Source organism: Halichoerus grypus, chromosome 6 (assembly GCF_964656455.1).
Source record: "Halichoerus grypus chromosome 6, mHalGry1.hap1.1, whole genome shotgun sequence".
Taxonomy (NCBI): Eukaryota; Metazoa; Chordata; class Mammalia; order Carnivora; family Phocidae; genus Halichoerus; species Halichoerus grypus.
This window is the reverse complement of record NC_135717.1, coordinates 65545953-65564434: the sequence shown is the minus strand read 5'-3', so window position 1 is coordinate 65564434 and position 18482 is coordinate 65545953. Positions and strand designations below refer to the sequence as shown.

Genomic DNA, 18482 nt, shown 5'->3' with positions numbered 1-18482 from the left:
TTCTGTCTATCCTCAACACCTCTAGCAGAGGGATTTTCAAAAAAGATTTTATTTATTTATTTATTTATTTATTTATTTGAGAGAGAGCACGAGTAGAGGGGAGAGGGAGAAAGCCCCCAACATGGGACTCGATCCCAGGACCCTGAGATCATGGCCTGAGCCGAAGGTAGATGCTTAACTGACTGAGCCACCTAGGCACCCCTTACCTAGTTTTAAATGTTGGCAACTAAACAACAACAAAATTCTTTTTTAAGCCATAAAGGCCAGTATTATATTAGGTAGGCTGCATGATGCCAGTTCATAACTTTTGCTCTAACTTACCATCTTTTCTCTTATACCTTTTTCTGCAATATGAATAACTGCCTTGAATAATTTCCGTATTTACCTCTTCTATTTATCCTTAAAAACCTACAGACTCTATAAAGTCTTTAAGTGAGCACTTCTCAGTCTAGTTAGGTATCTTGGCTCTGAACACCTTTGGAGTAATTTCACATACACTGTGCATATGTCACTACAGCACTGCCTCGTTGTGTTGTAATTACTGATTTTCTTCCTGGTCTGCATCCCCAGTAAAGTGTAAGCTTCTCAGAGCAGGACCTCCCTCCCTTTCCATACACGCTTGAGTTTTTAGGAATGAAAATTGCTTTCCTGGAAATTGTCTTGGAACCAGATCCATTAAATCAGTTGGTGCTTTTAATCATCTTTAGATATTCCCCGTTTTGAGCCTCAAAGATAGTAGTTTCCTTAATTTTGAAGGGAAAGATATAGTATTCACTCGAAAATAGACATGCAGTACCATCCTGTGGTCCAACGTTGTATATGGCCCAATATATATGGACATTAGTTAATGCCTAATAATATTTTCTTTGTTCAAATTTAAAATACAGACCGTGGACATTCATAAAGAGAAAGTGGCTCGGAGAGAGATTGGTATTTTGACAACAAATAAGAATACATCAAGAACTCACAAAATAATAGCACCTGCAAATATGGAGCGTCCTGTAAGGTATATTCGGAAACCTATTGACTATACAGTTCTGGATGATGTGGGCCATGGTGTCAAGGTAAGCATTTTTATATTGTATTAACTTGAAATAATTTATCTGGTAAATATTTTGGATAGGAAATAGGGTAATAAAAATAATTTTCTTAATAGATTCTCTTAGCTAGTAACTAGCATTACAGTTTTCAAAGAACAGTTATTTGATACTAATTACACTAAGCTTGAGGCAGAATTTTATTTGTGAAATAGGTTGTATTCAAGAAGACAATAAAACTTAACATGGCTATTCATCAGTTAAGCCATTTGAGTCCTAGACTAATACTACAAATTTTATTTTGAATTCCATGTCTTGCTTTTACTACTGAATGAATATTTAAAAATAAAAAAAATTATATGCTTTACAGAGTTGGTTTAGAAAATAATTTGTAAATACTTTAAACCTTTTATTTCAAAATATGTATATGTGTTAGTGCATCTCTGTAGATGTGGCTATAGTTCCAGCAACTTACTAAGAATAAAAAATTGTATTTTGTTTTGTGTACCACCCCCTCCCCTTCCCCCTCCGCTGCTCCAGCAGGCTTTTAGGAAAGAGATTATTTGTTGCCCATGTTAATTTAGTTGCTCTTGAAGGATATCAGTAGCCTGTCAACTTCTTAGGCGTTTGTGGGTCATTTTGTAAACATACCGAATGACCTGAATTCTTAGCCATTCCTGCTCAGGATAAACAATTCCTTTTAAATTTGGTAGTCCCTTTTCTAGAGGACCATTATTTGATTTTATATCTGGTTTTCAGAATTTTTATAATAAATTTTTGGGAATCAGCTAGAATCTCGAAGCTTTCCCTAACTGGCTGATTTGACAAGTGGCTAGATCTGTTGCATTCTGAATTATTTGGGGTTCCTGATCAAGAGGGGAGTATAGCTGACTGACAATACTGACTTTTATTCTACTCTCCTTGGACATTATTGGAATCTCCCCTTTACTGTCATGCTTGGAAGCTAGATGTAAAGTTGGAACACTGCAAATGTAGAGGAGGCTACTGGTTTGTTTCTTATATTTTTACCCAGGGGATGTGGCTAGGCTTGTAAAAGAGCTTAAATTCAATTTTAATTTAAGATATTTTAGACTAGATTGAGCTACAGGATTTGAATATTGAGAGTCTGGAAGAGCTCTTTTTGTATTAACTGCCTTGTGATTAAAATTGATATAGATACACATACACCTATGCATGCATGTGCACACACACACACGCACGCACACACACTCACATTCACTTCTTCCCCTTTGGCCTAGTCTTGAGTTTTCTTTCTTTCAAAACAATACACATGCATTAAAAAAAAATCTGTCACCATCTTAGTGAATATCCTATATTATCCCTCCGCTAATAATTATTATTATTATTATTTTTAAAGATTTTATTTATTTGACAGAGAGAGACACAGCGAGAGAGGGAACACAAGCAGGGGGAGTGGGAGAGGGAGAAGCAGGCTTCCCACCAAGCAGGGAGCCCGATGCGGGGCTCGATCCCAGGACCCTGGGATCATGACCTGAGCCGAAGGCAGACGCTTAACGACTGAGCCACCCAGGCGCCCCTCTCTGCTAATAATTATATTTAATAGTTTAATACATAGTACTTAGCAGAGTAGAAGATGAAAGCAAATTTTGCAAGGAAATTTTGGGTGAGAAAATGAAAGTGTTTCATCATATATGTATAAATGGGAAGTGTAAATGCCGCATAATATATTGAAAGTATGCAGATGTGAATTTTGGCAATCTGGTTTATGTAATAGGGATATTGACATGGGTTTTTTTCTTTCTTTTAACTTTTTTTTATTGTGGCAGAATATACATAAAATTTACCATTTAATATTTTAAGTGTACAGCTCTGTGGCACTAAGTACATTTATATTGTACAGGTTATTTTTTATTTATTTTTATTTTTTTTATTAAGATACTGAGTTTATTTCACATGTATGTACAGGTTATTTTTAAATATATTTTTGACTAGTAGGAGGGTGGATGGTCTGTGAGAACAGTATATCTTAAGCTGATATGTGACATATTTGTCCATATTTTGTTTCTGTGATATACAAATATATACACAATTATTTTTTCCCCAGTTGTCTCCTTGCCACTCTATTTCTCCTGTTTTCTGATTTCTCTGAAAGATCATTGCCAGCTTAATTAAATATTTCTAGAGCACAGTTAGAGGTATGTGAAGGTTAGAAATTTGGATAGTAATAAACAAATGCTAGGGCCAAAATTATGAGAAGGAAAAGAGAGAAGCTATAATTAGCTATAGTTCTAGAATTATTTCCTTATCTTTTGTCTACCACTTTTCTATTTAGAAGTTTGTTTTTCTACTGATTGGTAAGAGTTCTTTTTTCTGTTAAGGAAATGAGCTTCTTATATATTGGCAGATATTTCTTCATACTGTTGTTTGGCTTTTGACTTTGATGTTTGGGTATTTTAAAAAATATATACAGATTAAAAAATTGTATCCAAATATATTAATATTTCTTCTTAAAGCTACCAAGTTTCATGTTAAGGTTGCTATACTCCGAAATTAATATTCCATCATATTTTCTTTTGTGATGTAAATTTCAGGATTTTGGTATTTGTATTATTTAAATATTTATTTATTTATTTATTTTTTAAAAAGATTTTATTTATTTATTTGAGAGAGAGAATGAGAGACAGAGAGCACAAGAGGGAAGAGGGTCAGAGGGAGAAGCAGACCCCCCGCTGAGCAGGGAGCCCGATGTGGGACTCGATCCCGGGACTCCAGGATCGTGACCTGAGCCGAAGGCAGTCGCTTAACCAACTGAGCCACCCAGGCGCCCTATTTAAATATTTATTATGTTAAAGCATTTTATGCTTTGAAATAAATGGTTACACATAAATTTGTTAGGAATTAAAAATATGGAAAAAATATCTTAAGTCTGGTTTGACTTTTGGAAACAGTGTAAGATATGGATAAGAGAATCCTAGCGTAAGGAAACTACCAGAATATATACATGAAGGAGAATGTAAAGAAGATGAACTTTGTAAGAGAGCACAAGTTTTCAGAGTAAGCTACAGACTAGAGAAGACCTGAATACTTAGTAGAGACATTTAAATTTAAAAAAAAATTTTTTTATTATTTATTTATTTATTTGACAGAGACACTGTAAGAGAGGGAACACAAGCAGGGGGAGTGGGAGAGGGAGAAGCAGGCTTCCCTGCCGAGCAGGAAGCCTGATGGGGGGCTCGATCCCAGGACCCTGGGATCATGACCTGAGCTGAAGACAGGCGCTTAACGACTGAGCCACCCAGGCGCCCCTAAATTTTTTTTTTTAAAGATTTTATTTTTTTGAGAGAGAGAGAGAGGGAGCACAAGCAGGGTGGGGAGGTGGGGAGGGGCAGAGGGAGAGGGAGAAGCAGACTCCCTGCTGAGCAGGGAGCCCAACGCAATGCAGGGCTGAATCCTAGGACCCTGGGATCATGACCTGAGCTGAAGGCAGATGCTTGACTGAGCCACCCAGGCACCCCTAAATTTATTTTTAATTAACAGCTTTATAGCCTGGTTCATAATTTACAAAGGACTGACTTTCAATGTATGTGTTTTTCAAAAAGACCATGTGATCTAGGATTTGTTACATTTTATTAGTAGAGAAACTAAAGCTTTACCAAATGTATATAAGATGTATTTTATCAAGGTTTCACTTGTATTAAACAAAGGAGTAAGCTAATGAGTCATATATCAAAGAAAGGATTGGCTGGCCTTTTAGACTTTCAGCACCTGTGGTATACAAAGCTTACGATTTACTTAGGGCCAGAAGATAGGGAGGAATCAAAGAGAATTCTATTGTTTTAAACCTAAGATTCCAGGGAAATGGTAAAGTGGCTCATCCATAAATGTAAATGTTAAAGAAATGAAGTGAGATCTTAAGAAAATAAAAGTCTAGTTTGGTTGTATTTTGGGGATATTTAAGTGGAATAATCTTGTAGGTTGCTAACAATTACAGTATTTTAAGCTGTAAAATACAGAGATTATTTTCTTCTAACACTCTGAAACTCAAACACGTCTGTATACATAAATACATGCTTGATAGAGGAGGCGGAGCTCCATGTAAGGTTAAAGGTTACACCATTGCATAGTAACAGAGTTCAGCTAGAATTTTTTTTTTTTAAAGATTTTATTTATTTATTTGACAGAGAGACACAGTGAGAGAGGGAACACAAGCAGAGGGAGTGGGAGAGGGAGAAGCAGGCCAAGTTTAGACTAGGATAGTATTTGCTGTATTGTAATGCTATCACATTAGTATATCTTATTTCCAAAGATAATAATGTTATTCAGGTTTACAGTTTCTAAATCCAGGTGTGATATGTAGCAGCTAGGTAGGATTCCAGACATTGATAAAAACGAGCAATATCATTCTAAACATATTAAAGAACACCAAAATTCTGGCATAATTTCTGGAAGTGAGAATATATCTAAGACAAAGTACATTCCTCCTTTGGTTGACTTTCTTAATGTTGTCTTTATGGTCACCTGAAAAATGGTAGATTCATATTTAGAAGGGCAAATGTTAAAGAATATATACAAGGTTAGACTCTATGACCTAAAGATATTTCTTCAGTGGCATAGTACAAGTAGTGATGCTTTAGGATTATACACAGTATTTCATATTATTTATAGTACATATTACTTCAGGTGTAGGCTAGTCATCTTTCATAGAAGTAGCCTTTAGGATCAAAGCAATCATCTTCAGTTTTGAATATTAGCTAAACTGGTTCAGAAGAAAACTTAGAACTAAAGCAACCTACAGCTTCCTACTACTGTTGGCCTGCTCAGATTTAGATTCATACGTTACAGATGAGAGGGTTTCTAGACCCTGTTTGTTTATGCCTTAGTTAGAATCTGGCTAAGCTGCTACTGGGCATAGTGTTTTGTTTTGTTTTGTTTTAAACACCAAGGTGCTATGTCCTTTTCTGAATTTGGAAGCAACATGTGATTTTGAATTTTAACATTTACAGTTTATCAGTTTTTAAAATACTGTATTACCAGTCATCTAATGAATACTTGGGTATTGATGGTTCAGTAAAGCCTTAGGTCTTGTACACTGATGTCTTAAAGTAGCCTTACATTGAATGTGTTAGGTGTTTCTGTTTAAATCAATGTTTATCATCTGTGATTCAATTGGATTAGTTTCATAGGATAAAATACTGACCTAAGACATTATTGGACTTGCATGAGATCGGCATAATTAAGTGGTGGTTTCCTTATGAATACATTCTTTTGAAAAATATTTGATACATGTGACTATTTCCCTACTGCTTATGGATACTTTTTTCTTTATAAAATATTTGAAATATGGCTGGGTAAAAGCTTATTAACATGAATTGAGTAACTATAAATGTAAACGTGTCCTATCAGATATAATTTATTTAGAATTAATTTCTACTTTTTCCCCCCTTTTTTTGCCAACGTAAAGTGGCTAAAAGCCAAGGTAAGAGATACTACTTATCATTTGATCCACAGTATTCCCTCTATATTGATAGAGGCTGCAGAGCCACTAAAATTTGAAAACTCTTCCTATGTCTGTCTGCTTTTTTCCCATAGGATTTATGTAGATTAAATAAACTCAGTTCAAATCAGCAACATTTAGCTTGGATGTGTTAATATATCAAAGATATATTGACATCTGCATTTATATAGGAACATTAATTTTGCTAACATTTATTGCTTTGCTCATTTTTTGATAGTTGCCTTGCTTTTATTGACTTACAATTAGGTTTTCCAGACATATATGACTTTGTTACTGAATTGTTAAGATAAAGATGATTTTTATCTTAATGAATATTTTAGCAAGTTGACACTGAGATCTGTAGTTTTTATTAATGTACACATCTGAAAAATTTTGGGAAATCCAGTATTTGAATGCAGATAAGTTTGATCTCAGTGAACATGTTTAACAATAAAATAATGTAGAAAATCCAATAATCACACCTGTATTTGCCATAAATTGGTATGAGTAGCACAAGATAATAGGAGAAAAGCCAAGTGCAAGTGGTTTCTTGACTTTTTAAAATGTAGTACCAAAGTCTGTTATTAAAACTGTCTGGGAATCCTTACTTCACATTCTGATATTAAAAAAATAATAATACATGGTGTCAAAACACCAACAGAACAATTTGATATAAAAATAAAGGCTTTTCTTTCCACATTTTAGCATGGAAATAACCAGCCTGCAAGAACTGGCACGCTGTCGAGAACAAATCCTCCTACTCAGAAACCACCAAGCCCTCCCATGTCAGGCCGGGGAACATTGGGGTAAGAATTCAACTACATTTTACAAGAAAATCCATATGCGAAAGAAAAAGATGTTTCTGTGACTTAAGTAAGTGTATGGGTCCTTGCTGTGGGCCCTCTCAGTGTGAACTACCTTTTACAAATTCATTTTGGTTCTTATTTCCTTGAACAGAATCCAAAATGAATCTGCTTGTTTTATAATATTCTCTATAGACGTCTGTACTAGAAAGGTTCTTTTGTATATGTGTAAATAAGCATTATTTATTTTTTTAATCTCTTAATTAATTTTTTGGGGAAAAAAATAAGTCTAGCCTAAGTTTATTTCTAATGAAATTGCCAGAGGATTCCATATGGTGCTTTCACATGTGTTTACAATATTCATATTGCAGGACTTTAAACAAGCGGTGTATTTTATGTAGTTCAGCTTCATAGTCTGCACATCTTCTTGGCACCTGAAACTTAGGGACTCTACCTGGAGTTCTCTTAACTGTGTTTCTGGTAATCTGAGGGTCCTTCGTACTTGAGCTTTGGGGGTAGGCCAGTTGGAGAAATAGAAAAGATAACAGTTGGTGGCTTCTTCCTTCTCAGTTCTCAGTGCAATAAAAATATTGAATATTGGTAAGAAATTTCTGAAAGTTCATCTTAACGCAGGAAGGCAAATAGTAGATTTCTCGTTTTTGGTAGAGGGGTGAGGAATGATTATTTTATAGTAACAGGGATTAATAATCAACATTTGTACAGAATCTTAGTTTCCATTTTCATTCTGTAAATCCCTAGCCCCTGAAAAAAAAATACGAAGTTATTAAATAGAAAAGTTAAAACCATTTATTGAGAAATTTATGGCATTACATAGGATCAGAATGTACTCATTCATATATTTCTACACTGAGGTAGGAATAAATTGCAGGGGAGATACTTCGTTTTTATAATGTACAAGGACAGTGGCTTGTGGGTCACTGAGCTGGGAATAATGTATAATTCAAAGTTGAATATTATTGAGCATTTAAAAAATTACAGTCATTTTTAGAAATAAGGTTAGAACTTTTAAATCACCCTTTCCTATGGTTTTAATGAGAAAAAGTAACAAACTTTAGTTTTTGTGTATAGTAACAAAATTTATATACCCCAATTAAGATTTTTTTTTAAACAGAACTTATTATTACAAATTAAAGAAAAAAAAACTTGTGTTATACTTGGTTACAAAGAGACAATCACAGATTTTGGGGAAAATACCATTTAATCTTTCTTATTCATTATTCCTTTCTCTGTTATGCTTCTTTAGAAGAAATACTCCTTACAAAACCCTGGAACCTGTTAAACCCCCAACGGTTCCTAATGACTACATGACAAGTCCTGCTAGGCTCGGAAGTCAGCATAGTCCAGGCAGGACAGCTTCTTTAAACCAGCGACCAAGGACACACAGGTAAACCTTCAGGTTGAGTCTTTGAATATCTGCAAGTGGGGGTGGTTGATTGGTGACAAACTCCTATAAAGTTGCTGAGTAAAGTATTGCTCTAATGCTAATACAGAATATAAAAGATGAGGGGTGGTAATATTGTATGTTTCTATAAATAAATTTATGCCGTAATTCCTGTTCTTTAGGTTTTAAGTAAGTTTGTACTAATGGCAGATTTGCCACTATGTGTTTTGTTTTTTTTTAAGATTTTATTTATTCATTTGAGAGAGAGAGAGAGAGCTCATGAGGGGGGGAGGGTCAGAGGGAGAAGCAGACTCCCCGCCAAGCAGGGAGCCCGATGTGGGACTCCATCCCGGGACTCCAGGATCATGACCTGAGCTGAAGGCAGTCGCTTAACCAACTGAGCCACCCAGGCTCCCATGTTTTCTTTTTGATGGAGGTATAAATGTATATTTGGATCAAGGCCTAAGAATGGTTTTTAGAACAGTTATTTAAAAAAGATCAAGGCAACCGCTCTTAAATATTTTTGGATAAAAGATGAAATATCAGAAATTATACAACATGATTTAAACTTTATGAGGTTGGAAGAAAAAAGACACCTTAAATCTGAGGAAGAATTTGTTAAGAAGTTGATAGACTAGAATATCTAAGTTGTTTAAAAAAAAGTTCTAGAAATTACCTCCCCAGTGAATTTTTTAAAAACTTGATTATGGAGCATGATGTACATTCGGAAAAGCATACAGTCTATTAAGTATACAACTTGATGGTTTAACAAATTGAATATACCCACGGAACCATCCCCAGATCAGAAAATGAAATATTACCAGCAACCCCAAAGGTCCCCCTTAGGCCCTTTCCCAGTTATAGCCTCTACTTTCTTTTCCCCAGAAGTAGCCATTCCATGTTTGGGTACTTTTATAAAGTCCAACAAATTTATTGTATAGCTTAATTTATTTTATTATTATTATTGTTATTAGCTTAACTTTATAGCTTTATTTTATTCTTCGGTTTTATCTATCACTTAGTAACTTGGCAAGGGACCTCTCTACCTTGACTTTTAGGTTGGTATATTAGGGAAATTTAGCAAAATCATTTTGGGGGATTCAATTAAGTAGGGGTATGTCAAGCCTCTTAGGTTCTTTGTAATGGAAATTTGTTGTTACTGCTACTGTTAGTAAATAAATTATTATATTGATATCTGCAGTTACTGTAACAGGTCAGGTTCATTGAGGGCCAAATTCTTTTGTGTGTGTTCATTTTTGAATAATAAAGCATGGTTTTTCTCTCTAGTGGAAGTATTAATAGTTTAATCATATACGACAACCACTTACTAAGAGTTACTTCATTAGGTACAGGGATATGCCCATAAGATATAGTTTCATTTTCTAGAAGCTCATTCTGTTTTAATAAAAGGCCAGATTGTTAATATTTTAGGATTTGTGGGCCATATGGTCTCTTGCAATTACTCAGCTCTGTCATTGCAGCATGGAAGCAGCATGGACAACACATAAATGAATGAGCATGGCTGCATTCCAGTCAGACTTTGCATATGGAACTGAAATTTGGATTTCATATAATTTTAATGTATCATAAAGTATTATTCCTCTTTCAGTTTTTTTCAACTATTTAAAAATGACAAGAATATTCTTAGCTCACAGGTTGTAAAAATTGGATCGGGCCAGATATGGCTGTAATTTTCTAACCCCCATGTGAGAAACAGGGCATATAAGCCAATAATTGTAGAAGAGCATAGTAAGTACAAAAACTTCATATGTCTATGATGCAGTGCTGGCACAAAACAGGATATTGATCACCTGGCTTGAGGGAGTAGGGAGGCCTTCACATTCAGCAATTTATGGCATATAAACAGCTTGTTCTCTTTTTCTTTTTCTTCATTAACATATGATGATGTAATTATAGAATAATCATATTGGAGAAAAAAAATTTTTCTTAAACAGTGCAAGTTTTGCTCTCTTCAGTTTCTGGGCCTGTTGATTTTAAAGTCAATATGGAGCCTAAGGTTACACATGCACATATATACTTGTGCATACACGTACATGCACATGTTACTAAAACAACTGGATAGTGTGAGGTCATATGCCTAAAGGGACAGTAAATCCACAGGAATTAGAATAGTAAGGAATTGGTTAGAGTTTAACAGTATCGACTCTTCTAGAATGCCGCATGCTGAAGCTTCACTTTTTTGTTGTTGTTGTTGTTGGTTTGCTTCCTCGTTTTCCAGAAAGTTTCCCTGTCTTATCACCATTCTTTGAGATGGGATGGAGATTTTGGTACTAATTCCAGACTAAAACTGGTTACAGTTTTTATTAACTTCTGTAACATCTTGTACATTTTCTTTTGTGGCATCCTTCATGCTATTTTTTAACGTCTATTTTCCCATTCTCAGCTGTGAGCTCCATGGCAACATGGTTCATGTCTGCTTTAGTTACTGCTCTTCATAGTAGGTTTTAAATAAACTTTTGTTGGATCATTGTACTATGAGATTTTATTGGTCATTCATTTCTCAGTAGGATGATCTCTTCTGATGGTTCTGTGTGCTATGTTAGGACTGTACTGATTTCCAGTAGTTTGAGAAGTAGAGTAAAACACAACCACGTTAAGCATTAGGGTTAAAATTGTATTGAATACTTTTTATAAACTTTTTGTTTTGTATATTTAACACACACACATATCATAAAAGGAGTATTTAGTGGCTTTGAATTTGTCTTTGGATAAATGTCTAGAATGGCTTTTTTCAAACTTGTTTCTTCGCAGCGGAAGCAGTGGAGGGAGCGGAAGCCGAGAAAACAGTGGAAGCAGCAGTATTGGCATTCCCATCGCCGTGCCCACACCTTCACCGCCCACTGTTGGACCAGGTGTGTTGTGTGTTGACGTGTTTTAATATGTGCTGGAATTCATGAGCTTTATTATGAAAGTCTGAAACAGTTACATTAGATAAAATTTACTTAGGAAATTTATGTGATTGTTGCTAGAAGAAATGCTAACAACAAATTTAAGAACATTTTTAGGGAGACTTTCACAGAGACTTTAGGATTTTGCTAGCTCTTCTTTCTTACATACAAAGCATATTACATAACATTATTAAATAGTTTTTTGGCCATTTTGCTCTGGAAATACTTGCCTTGGGCACTAGTCAGGAATGATATTTCTTATTTCAAGAGCAAACCAGTATTGTGATACTTGAAAGGATGAATGTCTTTAATGTGAATTATATACCAGTGAGTTGTTTTGTTGTTAATTGTTTTTTAATACCAGTGAGTTGACGTTGCTTTGTAGGCTGTTGTCTCAACTCTGGCGTTAGCTTGTTCTGTGACTTTACTATATTTATGTATAATATTCCATACATATTTTAGTAAAATGCTATGAATATAAAATGGGATTAAAATTGGAAAAGTGTTTTACTCTTTAGATTATAGAAAAATTTAAGAAATCATTGCAGAGCATTAAATTAATCCCTTGATTTTTTTAGTAAATGAAATGAATACTTTATAGTGTTAAAAAATACATATTTAATAATCAAACTGTTAGGAAAAATTCTTCTCAAGGAGGTTGTTGAAAAAAGGAGAAAAAGCTGCTTATAAAAACGGCATATTTTACAGTTAATGCAGGTATGAACTCAATGTCCTTTTTACCTAGTAAAATGAATTCATATTCATTTGGACATGCTTTACATATGGGTGTCTTTTTTTTTTTTTTCCTTTCCAAAACTTGGTACTTTCTTACTGTTTCAGAATGTTTAGTTTTCTTTCTTGTCCTCTGACCTGAATTATAAACTATTTTATTAGAAAACATTTCTGTCCCTCCTCCTTCTGGAGCTCCACCAGCACCACCTCTTCCACCACTTCTCCCCGTGAACACTGTGATAGGTGAGATTGCATAACCACTGGAGTGATTTAACTTACTGTTCGTAATTCATAATAAACTCCTCTGTTAGACTGCTAGCTTTTATAGTTGTTAGGTTGTAGGTGGTAATACAAAGGTTAAAGTGTTAATCTAATTTACGCTAATTTCTTCTGGTGAAAGGCCTCTGAAGTTACACAGTTAAATATAAAATCACATTCTCTGAAATGTGAAATGTTTTTATGCTTAATTTGTAACCAATTTAATATGGTTTGTATTTGTTGCTTGTTATGATTTTTAAGGAAAATTATAGCAGTGATTGTTCAAAAAGATATTTTAAAATTAGTAATTTTTTTTTACGTGAAACTTCATTTGGAACTCCCTGGTGTATACAGTCAAAGGATTGGGGTGAAGATGGGGGACAGGAGGAATTTAGATGGAAAAGAAAATGATGTGTGGTTGTGGGGTGCTCCTGAGGCTTTCCTATGGATCACAGTATGAAAAACTCTGATATAGCTCAGTACTTCTGGCATGTGGGATGCCAAGAAGTTTTTTTTTTTTTCTTCATCAGATACATTTAAATTGTTCCTAAATTGGAGGTGACTGGATTGAGCATATTAGGAATTCAAAATACACAGATAGGATGAAACCATTCAGCCTAGAAATATACAAGAGCAATAATCCAGATAGAAATGGATAATGAAATGTTTCAAATGACAGCTGAGTTTCAGCTTGGGTGAAATAAAGCTGTATAGCCACATCTTTTCAAAACATTGAAAAGGGGCAAATGGAGATAATAAAAAGAAGACCCTAATAATAAAAATTATTGCCAGAAAATCCACGTGAAAAAAAAGTCCCCAACCTAGTTAATAATCAGGAAGATGAAAGTTAAAATCACAGTGAGATACTATTTTATATCCACCTTATAGGTAGAAATGTAGAAGTTTACTAGTACCCAGTGTTGATGAGGGTGTATAGTAACAGGAAAGTACACTGCTGGTGGGAGTTTATTAGTTGATACACTTACTTTGGAAAAGTAATTTGTTGTTACCTAGTCAGGTTGAACAGGTTTCTACCTTAGATTTAATATTATTTCTAGATATCTGCCCTAGAGTACTGGTTCTCAGAATATGGCTAGAGGTCCCCAGGGGGATGCTAAGATCCTTTTATGGAGTTTTTGGGGTCAGAACTATATTCATAATAATACTAAGACCTGTTTGCCTTTTTCATTCTCATGTACTACGGTGGAAGTTTCCAGAGGCTGTATGACTTAGGATAGAATCATTGCTGTGACAGCTAACAGAATGTTTATTTGTATTTTGTATATTCATGTGTTTTAAAGATGTGTCAGTTTTAATTTCTGTTATAGTAATTACCTGTTGCTATAACCCACCTCTGCGAAAGCTTTTTGAGGTTCTCTAATTTTATTTTTATTTTTTCAGTGCTCGCTTCGGCAGCACATATACTAAAATTATTTTTATTTTTTCAGTTTCAATCATTTAATTTATTTTTCAAATATTCATAAATGTAAGGTTCTCCACACACAATCAGCCCCATCCAGATATACTGAAAACAAAGAAAATACTGTTTTCCATAGAAAGTAAAATGGAAAGTTGCACAGGATAAGACATTACATTTCACTAATTATGATTTCTGCATAAGGTGAATCTACAAAATCACCACGAGTATTACTTAAATATTGGGCTGTCAATCACCGTGCATTTTTTCAACTCTGAAGAATACTTCTTTGGGATAACTAGAATAAATATAATGATGAGATTCTCTAATTTTAAAGAGTGGACACTAAAACCATAAAATTTGAAAACCACTGTCCTAGGGCAGTGGCTTTCAGAGTGTGATCCCCAGGCCAACTGCATTATCATCATAGGGGAACTAGTTAGAAATGTAAATTCTCAGATCCCATTTTAGACCTCCTCACCCAGAAACTTTGAGGAGTGGGGCCCAGCAGTCTGTATTATAACAAGCCCTTGAGGTGAAATTCTGATCAATGCTGAAGTTTGAGAACCAGTGTTGTAGAGAGACTCAGGAACCACAATTAGGAATGTTCACAGTAGTAGCATTGATATTAGCAGAAATCTGGATGCAGCCCAAATGTGTAATCACAGTACAATGGATAAATAAATTGTGGCATGCTCACATGCAAATAAAGCAACAAAAATGGATGATAACAATATTGATATGCTTACCACCAGGGATGAATTTTTTTTTTTTTAAGATTTTATTTACTTATTTGTAAGAGAGAGAGAGACAGGACACAAGCAGAGGGAGCGGCAGGCAGAGGGGGAAGCAGGCTCCCCACTGAGCAGGGAGCCCGATGCAGGACTCGATCCCGGTACCCTGGGATCATGACCTGAGCCAAAGGCAGATGCTTAACCGACCGAGCCACCCAGGCATCCCTCCAGGGGTTAATCTTAAATAAAAAACAAAACAAAACAAAAAGAGCAAGTCAGCAGCATGCATAATAACTCCATTATAAAAGTTTATAAATCATAACTTATCTGTGTTTTGTGTATTGTTTAAGGTTATATATATCTGTGACTTAAAAGAACGAAACTGTAAAGAGAGAATGTTTAATACCTTTTGGGTTTTGGGATCTAGAAGGCACAAACAGGAAGCTTTGGTGATACCGGTAATACACTGTTTCGTGGAGCTGGGTATTTATCTTATTTTTCTTTAAATCATATACAAAATAAATATTTACGTAAATAAATTAATATATAACCATTACATACATTGTATACATATTAGTGTATATATATAACTATATTGTATATATAATATTTCTGTATATAATGTAATTATATAAATCATATACCCATTGGTATTATGATTTATTACATAATAAAACATTAAAGTAAATTCTGAAATAGGCACAGTTTGGAAATGCTGAATGGTTGGTTTTCAGTTTTAGATCACCAAGGAAAATAACTTGGATTTCATATACTTTTTATATAAGTCAGAGAAGTATAAAAAATCATTTTACAGAGATCTCCATTAAGAGATCTCCTCTTAGCTCTATGGAAACCCTAGCTATCCAAAATTTCTTATTCATGAAGGCTCTTGAATAGAATTATTTTTAAAATGTGTTTCTATTTAGAAAATGAGCATGGGGATGATTCAAATAATTAGTGACTGCCTATGGCTTGGGAGCTCCAAAATGTTAAGTTTATTAGCACTTTTTAAAATGAACAACCTCTGCTGTATGGTTTTATGTAATAACTTTTATGACCTCTAGGAGAGGTGGAATTACACAACTGAATGAAAATAAACTTGTTTTACTTAGTCTGGTTAGATGTTTGGGTGGGGCAAAGAGGCTAACATTAATCCTGAAGTTACCTTTGGAAAGTATGGTTAACTTTAGAGGCTTTGAACTTTATTAACCTTTTAAATATTAAACTTTTGAAATGTTGGTAAAGATGGTGTTGAATAAAATTTTAAGAACTGTTTGTACTTTAGTCATTCTAGATATGCATGATAATAAAAAAAGATTGTTTTGGGTATAAGATGGAAAAAAACCCTCCAAATATGGAGAAAGGTAATGGATCTTCTATATAAAGCTACTTTAAAATTGGAAAATTATTTCACAAAGTCTAAAATTATTTACAGTTTTGGCAGTTACAAAAATTTAAGTGAAAGGGGAAGTATGTTGTTCTTAAAAGTTTGGAGGTAACAAATCTGATACTATATATAAGTACTTTGAAACTAGAAATTGTGCTTCTCATAAAAATGATTCTGCTATCATATGTATTTGATTATAACTGCTAACACAATAAACATTCACATAAATATAGCAGTATATGTGGAAAATATGCTAGCCTGTTTACATTTTATAATTTAACCTGTGTTCCTGAAGATTTGGTGATGGAAAAGGAAGTTTGTAAACCAACTGTCAGTACATTCACATCTGAAAACCGATGCGTTCCATTTCATATTACCTTTTGGTACTTATTTTGTTGGGGAGACATAGTTCACATGTAAAACCTATGTATTCTAAAATGATACAGAAAAAAATTACATACAATATTAGCGAAATACCATTTGGGATTCTGCTAAATTAAAAGGTCTAAGAATGTTACTTATTTTACTTTTGCAGCTTTCCACACAGTATCTGTTTTTCCTTTTGTTTGTAACTTCAGAGAGCTATTTGTGTTTTACCTTCACTTTTCTCTTTATTTTATGCTGTGGGCTTTAAAAAGCAATGAGTATTTCTTACTGAGAGTCCCCCTGTCTTTGTTCTGCCATCGGAGGTCACATGTTGCTCAAGTTCTTTGTTGGTTGCTTTTGACTAATGCTTCTCCGCAGCCCCGGGCTCAGCTCCTGGTTCCCAGTATGGCACAATGACCAGGCAGATTTCTCGACACAACTCTACCACTTCCTCGACATCTTCTGGTGGATACAGACGAACTCCCTCTGTGACTGCTCCATTTTCTGCTCAGCCTCATGTTAATGGAGGTCCACTTTATTCTCAGAATTCAAGTAAGCTTGTGCTTTGCAGGTGTACAGCAACAGTGGAGTTCCTTTTGAAGGAAATTATTTGAAGCTGTTGTTCTTGCCAGTGATAGACAACAATTGAAACCATGCTATTTCATGTTTATTTTTGCTTTAGGAAGTCAGTCCTTGAATCCTGCCATTTTAAGAACTACTGCTTATCACAAAAATAATTGCTTAACACTTTCAAAAAAAATTCAGACTTACTGAATATACTTACGTACTAAAATTTAATGGTTTAATGTATTTTTATTACTGTAAGTAGAACTAGAGAAGAAAAATACTGAAATTAAGCTGAGTTTATTTTTATTGGCATGTTTGAGACACTTCAGTAGCAGTGAAAGTAAGAACATTGTGAAAATTTTTCTTTAATACAGTGAAATTGCTGGCTATCACTTTTAAGCTTGTTAACCTGTACTGAAATGAGTTCAAAACCATTAAAAACATTTGTGATGCCTGCTTATTCTGTCTCTAATCACTGTAACAGTGGGGAGGATTTTCTTCTGATTTCTTTCTCTTCATGTCAAATTGCACATCTCAACACTAACTGCAATCAGTGTTTTTAAAGGATTTAAGATATTTAAAGATAAGAAAATAGTTATAATGGCAGGGAGTACGAATTGCTTAGGGTAATCATTAATTTCACTTTCCGTGTTAGGATGCTTAATTGACAAAGGAAAAAAAAAATCTGACATGAGCCTGTTGTGCAGTATTTATTATTGGCTTCAAGAGGCGAACACTGGGCATAGACTAGAATACACTTTCCCATGTGGCGCTTGTAACTACTTTCTAGAGCTGCATGTTGTATTAGTAAAAAACACTGAGTACTCCCTGTTTCCCTGAGAAGTTGGTTTTAAGTTTATTTATAACGTGTGTTCTGAACATGTATTTTATAGCAGAGCTAGAGGAAAGTTCTTTTATTTATTTCCAATGTAAATTTTAGAGTTCAAGATTGTGTTGTAGCAAAAAACTCCTCTAGGAATTGAAAAACACTTTAGCAAAAATGTCAAAATTTACAGATAATCCCCAAATTTATACAGTCCTTTTCCAGGCTAAAATTTTCATCTAGGCTACCTACCAAGAAACTTTACCCGTTAGAATTTTATCTCACATTTTCCCTGATTTCCTTTTGGTAACAGGAGGTAGCTAGAGTCTGAGTATTACATGGATTATCTGATTATTAGCCTCAGTAGTTTCATGATCTTTTAATTTTTTTTCCATAATATGTTGTGTTTTTAGATCCCATCTTTATGTTCTTTATTTTTCTTTGCTTCACTTAGATACTTAGTTCACTCTGCAAATAGGGTTTTTGGTGACACTTCACCTAATATATGTTTGTGTAGTTATTTTAACAGTGCTCGGTGGGTTACTTATTCTCAAATAAGACCTTTTCATTA

General features: G+C 34.3%; 1 protein-coding gene across 10 annotated transcripts in view; it reads left to right on the top strand.

Annotated features, from left to right (window-relative positions):
• Nucleotides 1-18482, top strand: part of ABI1 (abl interactor 1) — a 133490-nt gene that overhangs the window by 103082 nt on the left and 11926 nt on the right. For 3 of the 10 annotated variants that reach the window (XM_078075270.1, XM_078075267.1, XM_078075264.1), the window contains 7 exons: nucleotides 888-1064; nucleotides 6481-6495; nucleotides 7219-7319; nucleotides 8581-8721; nucleotides 11491-11591; nucleotides 12522-12602; nucleotides 16900-17073. In XM_078075270.1, coding sequence (XP_077931396.1) covers nucleotides 888-1064; nucleotides 6481-6495; nucleotides 7219-7319; nucleotides 8581-8721; nucleotides 11491-11591; nucleotides 12522-12602; nucleotides 16900-17073 — 790 coding nt within the window. The remainder of the gene's footprint in view (nucleotides 1-887; nucleotides 1065-6480; nucleotides 6496-7218; nucleotides 7320-8580; nucleotides 8722-11490; nucleotides 11592-12521; nucleotides 12603-16899; nucleotides 17074-18482) is intronic. The other 7 variants (XM_078075269.1, XM_078075266.1, XM_078075271.1 and 4 more) reach the window with 5 other exon arrangements.